We start from the raw sequence: 13,079 nt of genomic DNA on the forward strand, positions 1-13,079 counted from the left end.
AACTTTAAAGAGAATATAAAAATTAATTTGCTACTATTACTTTTCAAAACCAAATTTGTAATAATATTATTTGAACAAAAACAAAAAATTAAGTAACAAGAATTGTATAGTTCTGGTAGAACAAATGTACATATTACAATTACAGTATACTCGCGGTAACGTGAACTCTCATTAATGTGAACACCAATATTTTTCTATGTTGATTCTATAGTGTGAACAAACCCATATTTCGATAATGTGAATTTTAAGAAATCTTTAGTAATCCTGTGTAGACTTGTCTAGGCTTGTGAGTGGATCTTGGGTTTACGCATTTGAAACGTTGTTTGGTCATTTAGTTGATGTTTATTAGATAAGAGAATGTCGCATCTTACGCAGAGGCCTTTTAAAATGATTTAAAGTTTAACTCTTTATGAGAAATCAAAAATTTTGGAAGAGCACAAAAATGGTATGAGTGTTACTGCACTAGCAAAGAAATATCAAATAGCAAAATCAACTATTTGTGCAATTAAAAATAAAGAAGAAAAAATTCTAAAAGTTGTTGGAGAGAGTTTAAGACCTAATAAAATAAAAAAATGCACTTTAAAAAGTGTAGAAAACCCCAAGATGGAAACTTTCCTGTATAAATGGTTTACCAAACGGCGTGAACCAAATTTGCCAGTTACGGGTGATATACAGTGTGTCCCACTTAAGGGTTAGCCACCCCTCTAAAATTTTTGTTTCTTAACCAATTTTCAAAAACTTTTTTTTGTTGGATAGATGGTCAAAAATGGCACTTATGAGCCAAGTTCGACATTTAGAGAAAGCAGGTCATGGCCTACTGTATTCAAGTTTGAAGTGCGAAAAATCGAGAAGTAGTATTAGCGATATTTATTTTTGAAAAATGGTACTGGATTATTGTTCAGGACCACTTAAAACATAAGTGTACCAAATTTGGTTATGATAGTATACAGGGTGTTGAAATAAATTGGAGTCAAATTTTTAAAAGGCGCAATAACATTCTTAATCAAATACGAATATTTTTTTTAATTTTTGGCTAATTGGGATGCGTCTTGAGAACACAAAGGTTGGAAATATCCTTCAATAAACAACAATCGATCATATTATCATACTATTTTGGGCTCAATTTGTTTGTTTTATGAGTTTGTTTGTTAAATTCCAAAGATATGATTAAAGGGCCCATACTATTATACCATATTTGCCTGGTTTACTTGGTATTTAAACTTTGAATGAGCAACGACCCCGGAAAGTTACCAATTGCTCATCAATAGTTCCGAAAGCTGAAGGATTGTAAGATGTCCTGCAATCTCAGCAAATAATCAGTGATCTCACGAATCGGAGCAAGTTTATCCTCCTTTTTTCTCTCAGCCCTTGTAGATAGATCATCGAAACGAAGGTGACATAAAATGTCAGTGAACCTATTTCTGGACTTATAAATAGGCCTGGTGAATGCGTTGTTTGTAGTCGACCATAAACTACGTACACTTTCTCTTGATTCTCGAAATCTACCAGTAAGAATAAGGATTTCAGGGAAAGCGAGAAATTCTGTAGTGTCTACCTCAATCCATGATTCCATCTTGACGTCATGACTTTCATTATAGGAGTTTATAAAGTCTTTAGCTTTTTTGTTTGTGTATTTTATAATAATATCTAATAAATCATTAGAAAAGAACAGCTTAAAACAGTCAATGATAGAATTTATATCTTTGCTTCTATCTGTGAGACCTTTATTTTCTTGCAAGATATTGCATGTTCTGGATTTTCCTGTTTTACGTCTCTGACTGGTCTGGGCATGGTTTGTTGCTTAATGCCAAAAAAAGTGTACACCTGATTATTGGGTCCGAGGCCGTCAGGCCTAAGTTCATTAGGTTCAATTTTACAACCATTCGTATAAAAGGAGTAATTATCCCGTCAGTTGAATATGCTAGAAATCTGAGCCTTGTAATGGATGTTGTGATGAATTTTCGGCAGCATGTTTTAAAGAAACTTACTACTTAAACGAAGCTTACTACTTTACTTTACTTAAAATTGAGAAGCCTTTATTCTTTTCAATATGTTCTTCCTGACCATATTAAATACCTCTTGGTAGAATCCTTAATCCTGCCACAGCTAGCCTACTGTAACTCAGTTTACTACAGCTACAGAAGAGTATAAAACTACTCTCCATCTTATCTTACAGAATATTTGACTGCAAGGGGCAATTTACATAACCTTAACTTTAGAAATATGGCTCATTTTGATATTCCCTTTCATCACACAACAAAATTTGAAAACTGTTTTGCCTACCGTGCGGTGGAATTTCTCAATTCAAATTATTTGCTGGTGGCTGGCTCTGGTCATTATTCTTTTATGAATCAATGCACCAAGTTTTTACAACAGATGATAGCTTAATTGTTTTTTTTTTTGTTTTGTTCTTCTCAATACTCTACGTCTGGGTTGTGTTAGTAGGCTTATGTTGTCTTTATATTTATTTTTATTTAACTTCTTATTATTGTTTTTTAACAGTACCATAAGTGTATGTACAACGTATGGTGTTATGGAAGATCGTTTTACGCGAATAACACCTTTTGTGTATATATGCTATATTAATGCACAATAAATTTGATTTTGACTTTTGACTTTGTGTGCAATAGTATACCAAGTGCGGTTATCAACATCGTACGACTGTTTATTGCGCACTGTTTCGTCTTCTAATGGATCAAGTAAATGTATTTGTTCGTCTTTTAACTCTTGAAATGAAAAATTGCCGTCAAGTATGTCAGGCTCATCATCTGACAAATCACTAAATGTCTGTTCCAAAGGTATTTCGGTTTCGCACTCGTCATCTGAAGAATGCATCAATATTTCGCAGAGTTCCTTGTCGGATAAACCCTTATTTTTAGACCACATGGCACTTTACTATTTATTATTGAACAATAAAATAACTCTCTCACAGTAACGTTCGACAGTAAACTGATTAAAGCAATAAATTGGAAATATAGGCAATTTATCTTGTTTAGATCTGTAAAAAGGGGAGTTTTAGCATATACCTATTTATCCCAAAACCGGGTCGTCGGTGACCTATCCATCATTTTTTGAAGAAAAAGTTAGTTTTTTTTAGGCACTGTTATGATAAAATTTGAGAATTCATGGACGCTCAATGAAAAAAAATCGGGGAAGCAAAAGAAATTTCAGGATTTTTAAGTTTCGGGTCATCAAAAACCCATATTCGGTACGACGATAGTTAAATACATAAGAAAAAGTACAAAAATCTGTGCTTACCTTCCCTGCACAGTATGGGCGGTCTGCTGCAAACCCGCCTTATCGACGTTAACGATCGCCGTATTGACCGCCTGTTGCAACTCGCCCAATTTTTCACGAATTCCTTTTTAATAAAACAATAAATTAAACCATTCAGTTCTCAGAGCCTTTATTGTACTGACCTCTGGCTAAAGACTCCGCCTGAGGGGTGGCCCCTTTCCCGTCCTGTCTCAACTCACACAAAGCGTCCGTCATTGTGGTCAAATCCGAGCAAAGTTTATGGATATTATGGGCGTCATGGGGCAGACACCTGAAAAATAGGCGAATTTACTAAAATTTATTAATTACTATGAACAATTTTAACCTTTCAGCGACTTTTTGGGCATCCTCGACGATTTGCCTCAAAGATTTCTCACCGACCCCACCTCTGACAGCAGTAGGATCCTAAAGAGCGCATCATACCACAACAATTTAAAAAAATAAAATAAATATTACCAAAAGCCAATCGTTGGCGGGATTCAGCTTGTTTTGGATGGCATTTTGTAATTTTTTTAATACAGTCAAATTGTCCAGGTCACTTTGCTCCTCATCGTAACTAGTCAACTGCAACACCCTAAAATAACCCATATTACCCTGAATATTGAATATCTTTGAGTACTGAAATGTACCTAATAATTTCATTGATTTCATCTGTCATCCTTTGGGCCAAATAATTTCGGTTTTCGGCCGCCTCCTCGGCCCCTTTTCCCCCCTGGGACACGATGTGTATGTAGATCTTCATTGAACAGATCAGTATGGGCGCTAAGGTTTTCACTTGTTCCAGGCATCTTACGAGAATTTCAGAATGGACCTAAACGACACCAATGATTCAAGATTTAATTGATTTCCCACAAGTGTTCATAAAATATACAAAGATATATCTTTTACATGTTAAGGTCTTCAGAGGTTTATGTCTTATGTCTTCTGTTTATATTTTGAATCTTAAAAATATTGGAAAGAAATGATTTTTTTACTGTATAATTTCTTTTTTAGCTGCTGCAGTACCTGTTTACGATAATTATGGCACTAAAGTAAGATATAATTTTTTTAGTTCTAATCTGAATTATGTATTTTCTAGTCAACATGTATGCAATCTGCAAAGCCTGTGAGAAGGAATTTTCAAGCATATCGATGAGAAACAGACATCTTAAGAAGTTTCACCAAGAATTTGTTGGCCAGGAATACAAGAAACACATTACATGTCTAATGTATACTAACAGTACCCAGGTAATTTCTTATATCAATAGTTTAAACAAACATTTGCTTGAAACATTGATTTTAGGAATTTTCAATAATATACCTCTTGGAGGGCATAGAGTAATAAGGACATTAATTCTGATTGTCAGATCCAAAATAAATTTAAGAATGGAGAAGAACATATATTATACAATTATAACAGGAGCGACATTAAAAGTAGTCTAAACTCTTAGTCATCAGACAATTGTATATTTTGTTGTTTACTTTTAGGATTCAATATCTCATTTAAAAGGAGATGACACAATAGAAAGGCCAAACTTGGTAACAAGAGGTAACGTGGCATATTTGATAAGGAAATATAATGTTGACAAGAAAAGAGACCATTATGATATGGTAGCCACTGCTTTAAGAATTAATGGGAAAGGAAAAAATGGCTAAGGGAAAAATTATGCTTTGTTTTCAAATGAATTGGTATGTGTCTGTGTATAAAGATTACAATTAATACTCATAATAAATTAGAGACTTTTGGGTGTTTTAATAATGATGTAAATAATGAAAGTGCTCATGTATATGGGGGTTGATCCATCAATGAAAGGCATATCTGATTTTCTGACCAATTTCATAATTTTACTTTAGTTTTTCATATTTGAAAAATTACTACATAAAAATAATTGCATGAAAAATTATTTTCATGTAGGTTGTTTCATGTAGATTTTTTAAAATTCCATTTACAAATTGATGTGACAGTTTTTAAAGTGACTTTTTTTTTGCAATAAATATAGCAATTAGTCAAACTAATCAGCTTGTACCAACATCGATTGAACTCCTTGTTCATTAAGCTTTAATTTTTAGGGAATTCTTATCTGGGACTGAATGATAACAATTTTGCTACATACATTGAATTATGGAGAAGAAATCAAAAGATTGTAAATATCAATTTAAAGAGCCTAGGTGTTTGGTTTCTATCTATATAGGTGTACCTATATTTTATCTCAAGAGTATTTTAGCTTATTGGTATTTTATTTATTTTCTATTTAAATTTTCAAATGTACTTAAATTTGGATTGCTATATAAGTGTAATACTTTTAGAGCGCCGAAAACCTAACTGAATTGCTTCAAAACGGAGATGGAATGATGAGGGACAGACCCTCTGTGAATATCTTTATTTATGAAAATGTATAAAGAAAAGTTTTTTTTTTCTTTCATGGTACTACAAAAAAAATCTGTTAAATGGAAGGTTGGGCTGTTCGTGACCGGCAGAGATGACAATGCTAGCTGAAGAAGTGCTACAGACCAAGCATGATGGATTTAGTTTCTTCTCTACCATTTTAGTTTAAAGTTGTTATTATTTAATATAATACATTTTGACCAATCTTAATATAATATAGAGTCCATAGTATAGTTTATTTTAAAAACTATTAATATAAAACATGTTATAAAATTTAAAGCATATTTGCTAAAATTTAAAACATTTCAGTAAGCTAGTCGGCATTAAGATATTTGATGAATATGATGGGAATTTTTTCATTTCAAAGTAATATCACTGTCATCACAATGATTTAAATCATTTTCAAATTGTCTTTGAAAACTACTCAGCAAGTAAGCTGCCTGAAAATATTTATGGAATATTTACTTCTTATGGCGACTATGATGATGCTATGGGGTTTTATCAAAACAATGCCTAAACAGTTATACAAAAATTAAAATAAACACACATATTTTTTAGGATTATTTGTAATATATATTTTGATTTTAATTGTTGTTAAATAAAAGTTTATATGTTAATCATATGGTTTTTTTTTGAAAATTCACATACATTCATCGCCTAGAAATCTTTATCATATATCCACTTGATATTCTCTGATCCACATATTTTAATTTCCTGGCTATTTAAATAAACTTCAAACGTTCATTGACAATAATTATTATATTATGAAATTATAGGTACCTATCATAGGAATATGATATGTCTCAAGAGGTTTTTTCACACTAAATTTTAATATGATACCATAAAAACATCTTTAAAACAAGCTAAAATACCAAACAAAAAATACAAACTTTGAAGTATTATCATTAATAATAATGTCATAATTTTTTGGATTGTTTAATGTGTTTTGTATATACCGTACTCACTCATGCACTTGTACTTATTTACTAAGTAATGCAGCAGCTCTACCGTACTCCGTTCCCTACTACCCACGTTTAAACTTCAACTAAAGAAAAAGAACCCTAGAAGTACTTAGTGTCCTGAGGATGACTGGTTTTTGTTTTTTTTTTTTTATTTCTGACCCCATCCAACAACTATCTCCAGTAATAATGGATATGGCTTTCATACCTCTATCGCTATCATAATAAAATGATTTCATTATTATAGCAATAGAGATATGAAATGAAATAAGGTACTACATAGATATCTATAAAAATCAAATTTGGCAACTATTTATAAATTACCTAATTTCATATTCTTAAAAATCTTGATCACGCAGTAAATATATATAAAAAAATCATTAATTTACTAATTTATAACAGCTACAAATATTTCTTTATTGAGCGTCTTTTATATTCATATGGCATTTCTTTTTCCATCTAAAATATAAATGCCTAACAAAACAAATATCTATATTAGCAATTATATAGGTAAGAGATGCCAAATCTTGCTGTTCAACTATATGCATTGAAAAATTCGTATTTTGAATTTTGGCGGTACGCAAGCCACACCTCCGTGGTGCCGGAATGCTCTCATTGGCTGGGCATATTTGTCTTTTAACGTATGCTGGCCTAAACACCAATATTAATGCAGTACACCAACACCTGCAATCAAATAAGCCTCACATTCTGGCATTGGCAGAAACAAAGGTGAAACCTTCAACAACAAATGTTCACCTCATTTATCCTGGATACGATCTACACACCCGATTTCGACTAAACTTTGGATTGGCAGTATTTGTCAATAGCGATTTGAGTTGCCAGCGGGAGGAAACGCTTGAAGCCAGTGGTGCCACGAAATTTATCTGCTGTATCTACAGACCACCAAGCGACACCCAATATAGACGGCTCTTTTTCAACCTGGTTGATTGCATTAACCATCTGCAAATTGACTACCCAAGCGCAGAAATCATCGTCATGGGTGATTTTAACGTTCACAATATCAACTGGCTGCACTTCTGCAACAAGAACGACGATGAAGGACGAGAAGCTGAGCTATTTGCCACCATTTGCGGACTTACGCAGCTTGTGGAGGAACCTACCAGAATCCCCGATCGAGACGGCGAGTTCGCGAGTCTCCTAGATCTGGTCTTGGCTTCAGACCCTGACTCGTACACTGTATCAGTACATGCCCCCCTAGGAACATCGGACCACAAATTGATTACAGTCTCTTGCCAGTTGGAGGTTAAAACGCAGGATCCTCCGATGCCGCGGAAGGTATGGCACAAATCAGCAGAGTGGAACGATCTTCGGGAATTTTATCGCTCATTCCCTTGGAAAGAAGTCTGCTTTAGAACCAATAACATCTCAGAATGTGCAAACCAAATTACAGAGACGATCTTGGCAGGAATGGAAGCTTATATCCCTTTTTCTACTAAATGGATCAAACAACAAGCAATGGTTCAACCTGAATTGCAAAAAGGCAGTAAACACTAAAAACGCAGCATATCGCAAATGGCGTCAACATCCTTCCATCGAAAATCGGAGGAACTTTTTAGCCTCCAGAAATAGCTGCAAGCGAATTATTGATGAATGCAAAGAGAGTCACAACAACATTGCCCAAATGGAACAAGATCTTTCTGGTCGGTATCGAAAGCCGTTAGTCAAGGATTTGCTAAGTCGGCCTTGACACCCCTAACAGCAGATGATGGTTCTATCGCGGTAACGGCAAGGGAAAAAGCCAACTTACTGGGTAAACTCTTCGCGTCCAATTCTACTCTGCACTCGCTGGAAAACTGCTCGAGTGCAAGCTGTACCCAAAAAGGGTAAGAAGACGATGCCCTCCAATTACCGCCCGATTGCACTAGTTCCCGTAATATCGAAGATTATGGAGAAAGCAGTCAACCGACAACTGTTAAGATATCTGGAATCATCAGCGATCATCAATACGGCTTCCGAAAGCTTAGATCCACCGGCGATCTTCTGGCCTACGTCACACACTTGTGGACGGAGGCCATGGAGAAGCACGGCGAGTCCCGCTCAGTCGCTCTTGACATTTCCGAGGCATTTGACAGAGTGTGGCATGAGGGACTACTAACCAAGCTCTCCTCAATCGACATACAAAACTCATTATTGAATTGGATCAAAAGTTGTCTTGAACAACGAACAATCCAAGTAGCCGTCGGATACCTCTCCGACAAATTTAACATTAACGCTGGAGTCCCTCAAGGATGCGTTTTATCCCCCACCCTTTTCTTGATATATATCAACGATTTGCTAGGAACCACTGTCAATCCAATCTACAGCTTTGCGGACGATAGCACACTTAATCCATTACAATTCCACATTTAAGTCCTCCAAACCAACGACAGCCGCAAGTTCTCAGAATCTTAGGCAGCAACAAGTAGCTTCAATCAACAACGATATTAGAGCAATCTTGGAGTGTGGCGGTAAATCTGGTCAATTTTAACGCTAAAAAAACGCAGGTTGCAGTATTTACGATGAAGACTAACCTTGGTGGCCCGGAGCTGGTTATGGCAGGGAAAACATTGTCAATGAAATCATCTTTACATCTTCTAGGAGTCGAGGTCACCAACAGTGTGTCCTGGCATGACCACGTTGCCGAGGTCGCCAAAGGCGGCTTCCAAAAAACTCGGAGTGCTTTTTAAAACGAAAAAACTGTATACACCAGAACAGCTGCTGACTCTTTATAAGGCTCAAATACGCCCTTCCCTCGAGTATTGCTCGCATGTCTGGAGCTCTGCACCCAAGCATAGTTTAAACCTGCTGGATTCTATACAGAAGAGAGCTATTCGTCTTATCGACCAACCAGAACTGACAAAGAGTCTGGATAGTCTGGAGCACAGGAGAAAGGTGGCTGATCTCTGTTTATTCTACCGTTATTATCACGGTAAGTGCTCCTCTGAGCTGACAGGCCTGATTCCACCCAGGGCTGTTCCGGCAAGAAGGACGCGTTTAGCAGTTGCGGCTCATCAACATCGAGTCCACCTGCCTACCACAAGGACATCGCTGTATCGGGACTCATTCATCTGGAGAACATCTTCTTTGTGGAACGGGCTTCCACCTCACATATTTCCCGACGCATACAACCTGCAGCGATTCAAGATAAATGCCCACTAATATCTTCGCGCAAGCACCACTCCAAGAGTGACATAGGACTTTCCTCTTGTGCTTGTGTTTACCATTAAAAAAAAAAAATTGGACCAATTATATCCGAAAAAAAAGTATTTCCAGATGATCCAGACATTCTATTAATAAAATGAAAACATTATATAGAAAATTGAGGTTTTCAAGGTGTTACATTTGCCTTTCTGTCATCCTAATTATGATTTCTTTTCTCTAATTAGCAGAGCAATGAGAGGATTTAATGAATTTAATCTTGACCCCTTTGTTAATTTATTTAAAATAAAACTTAAGGAATTAAAGTGCTGAAATTGTCTGTTAGGTTAAGTTTTAGGTTTTTGTATTTTTTTGCTATAGTTTTTCACTCCCATATTATTGATTATTGTTATATTCTTTGCCACTTATTGTTATTGTTACTATTATATATTTTATTATATTCGTGTAATTTAGCTTTAACATTGAATTAAATAAATAAATAAATATTTCTTATATGGTAGTATTAAAACATTTAAAACATACAGTAGTTTGCTCTAGAAGCAAGAATAATGAACTTTGTCATAAAAATAAAATCTATCTACAATAATTTATCATTGATATAATATGAATTTAAGTATATACCATGAAAAAAATATATTTATAGTTTAAATTAAGGTAAGTAAAAAATTTAAATTACGGTAAGAGGGTTTGATCATCGGCAACTATTGGAACGCTTCAATCTACATCCATTACAACTCAGAAGAATGATCTTCTCTGTAAAATTCCTGCATGGGTTACTGAATGGATTCATTGATAGTCCTGTACTTCTTTCCGGCGTACGTTTCATGGTGCCTAGGCTTAATGCTAGACATCCCCTAACATTCTTTCTGCCAAGGCCTCATACTAACATCCTGTTGAAATCGCCACTATATACAATATGCGCTATATTTAATCGGATCTGTCACATGTGCGATATAAATTTCTCTCCGGTTCATGTGATTGTCGATATCTTGGTGGATCATTACTCTTGGGATTAAGACCCATGTGTTTAAGTTATAGTTAGTAGGTATATTGCAGTTAATTTAATTTAATTTAATTTTGTTGAATATGTGATTATATTGTTAAACTTTTATAATTGGGTTTTTATATCATATTAATAGTTATTTGTTCTAATTCTTTGGATAACTTTTGAGAATGTGACTTTACTTTACTCTTTTTCTTTTCTTTTCATTCTTTTAGGTTTGTTTGTGTGTGTTTTTTTTTTAACTATATTTTTTCATTGTTTTGCAACTGTTTCCTGTTATTGGGCAAGTTGCCTGTTGGAAATAAAGGCTTATTATTATTATTATTAAATTATTGTAATTGCCATATATTATATCTATTGTAAAATGGAGGCTCTGTTACAAGTAAAAATTATGTGTAAAAATAAATTTTAATTTAATTTAATTTAGAAAATTGATTCATTGTTTAACGTCTAGCTACCGAACATTTGTAACTCAATTTAAGGCACAAACCAATAAAATTTTATGTGAACTCTTAAAATCCAAAAATAAATTTTACACTTTTAAAGCCCATAAAACCAAAAATATTACCTGATGAGTCAACTCTTTCTCTCGGGCGCTCACTTCCCTTGAAACTCTACTCAGACAGGGACTCAGATCTCGTAGAAATTGTACCAGTTCGTCCAGGGTTTCAATCACTTCGGCCACGGCAAGATAATCTAAAACCCTGTGACATTCTCTGATGATTTTCCTCACTTCGGACTCGTCAAAACAGAGCAACAAAGCAGATGTGGCCTAGAATTGGCGTTCTTTTCTGTTTTGTTACATACATTTTAACAATATTTACTTGTAATATCCCTCCGCTGCCCTCAATAAGCAACTTCCTGGCAGGAGCGGAGAAAGGATCAGATTTCAACCTGCCGCTGGCATCCTCCAGCAGTCTGGCCGACCTTTCGACTCTAACCAGAGCTGCCGGCATGTCCTGCCGTAAAATCGCATCGTCGGAACTATTGATGGTGTCTCGGCCCACCTTCGAACGAATATATTAACATTAGCATAAATGTTAATATTAATTAACGGGCTTGTTTTACCTTAACCAAATTCGACACAGCACTACTAACTGAACGAACTGGTTGTTCCAGATCGGGCATGGGAATGCCATCTTCGGCTTCTTCATGTAGAATTACTAGTTTGGATACCTATGGGGGCAATAATTATTACCAGGTGATTAAATGTTAATATAAACTCATAATTGTATCCACTAATGCGTTCAGTAGGAGTCACTTGTCGCATTTTATTAGTAAATTTACATAATAATTATGTGGGCTTCAGTTCTAAATAAAAATTCATATTTTATAAACAAGGAATGGACATAACCTTATTTGGCAATGTCAACATTTAATTAAAACGGTGTTGCCACGTTAACAAATTTTTAACTAAATTACAGAAATTTTATTATTTTACTGAAGCCATATTAAACAGAGAAAAAGGAATCAAAATGTATCTTATACCCATGATAAACAAATCTACATTTTTTTTTATAAATGCTTGTATAATTTAGTAGATAGTGTGAAACTCCATAGAAATTTTTCTTATAAAAAGAAAATCTGGTCAATCTGGCAACCATGTAAAACAGCTGATGTCCAAAGGGCTTTTTCAAATAATTTTATTAATTTGACCCTTTGAAAGTGCTGCTCTAAAATGTACTAACTCTAGCCAAATGGAGGCAGAGACATTTAAATGTCATGTGCAAGGGGTAAAAGGGCATATTAAAATGTCATTGGGATGCCCCATTTTTAAAACTGGGAAAGTCAATAAGGCCCTGTGACCTTATTAGGAAAATGATTAGCCAATAGGCTTTCCCAGATAAACAATTATTATAACCAGAAGAGGGAGATCCACCTATTATGACTAACGCGTTATTTTTAAACTTATTTATAAACAAATATTACTACTATACTGTACCTGTTGTGCAACGGGTTCCAAAATAGATTCGATGGTTTTCGTGTGGAAAACTGGCATTTTGTAATTTATTAATTGAACAAGTAAAAGACACTTAATATAAACACAAATTTGTCACTTAATTAAATAATAAAACTTGAAGAAAAACCGAGAATTGTCCAGGAACTTTTAAGAAGACATTCGGAGTCAATTAATAAACAGAAGAAAACTGAAAAAATTGCTAAAAATAGAACAGGAACACCTTGGATTTGATTGGTGGGCTTTGCCGGAGCGGTTACGACATACGTCAAAACACTTGCCAATGTATCAAATGAATGCAACATTATAAACGTATGTCGTGGTGTTGCACTGCCGTTGGGAAACGAACTGACTTTATAA

At 34.7% G+C, this 13,079-nt stretch overlaps 1 protein-coding gene and 1 long non-coding RNA gene across 6 annotated transcripts in view; one reads left to right on the forward strand and one right to left on the reverse strand.

The window, feature by feature from the left end:
* LOC126749280 (vinculin) overlaps positions 1–12,913 on the reverse strand; it is a 54,049-nt gene extending 41,136 nt beyond the window's left edge. For 3 of the 5 annotated variants that reach the window (XM_050458978.1, XM_050458986.1, XM_050458985.1), the window contains exons 1-9: positions 12,705–12,912; positions 11,831–11,938; positions 11,587–11,769; positions 11,331–11,534; positions 3,906–4,087; positions 3,733–3,850; positions 3,602–3,681; positions 3,420–3,547; positions 3,259–3,361 (exon numbers count right to left, since the gene is read on the reverse strand). In XM_050458978.1, the coding sequence (XP_050314935.1) occupies positions 3,259–3,361; positions 3,420–3,547; positions 3,602–3,681; positions 3,733–3,850; positions 3,906–4,087; positions 11,331–11,534; positions 11,587–11,769; positions 11,831–11,938; positions 12,705–12,761 (1,163 nt within the window). In that variant the 5' untranslated portion in view covers positions 12,762–12,912. Of the gene's footprint in view, positions 1–3,258; positions 3,362–3,419; positions 3,548–3,601; positions 3,682–3,732; positions 3,851–3,905; positions 4,088–11,330; positions 11,535–11,586; positions 11,770–11,830; positions 11,939–12,704 lie in introns of all 5 variants that reach the window. The other 2 variants (XM_050458979.1, XM_050458977.1) reach the window with 1 other exon arrangement.
* LOC126749459 (uncharacterized) lies at positions 4,602–5,851 on the forward strand. The gene is made up of 3 exons (XR_007665078.1): positions 4,602–4,689; positions 4,744–4,944; positions 5,563–5,851. It is a non-coding gene; the product is annotated as an uncharacterized LOC126749459 (long non-coding RNA).
* Positions 12,914–13,079: the final 166 nt, after the last annotated feature.

The sequence above is a fragment of the Anthonomus grandis genome, chromosome 2 (genome assembly GCF_022605725.1).
Source record: "Anthonomus grandis grandis chromosome 2, icAntGran1.3, whole genome shotgun sequence".
NCBI classification, from domain to species: domain Eukaryota; kingdom Metazoa; phylum Arthropoda; class Insecta; order Coleoptera; family Curculionidae; genus Anthonomus; species Anthonomus grandis.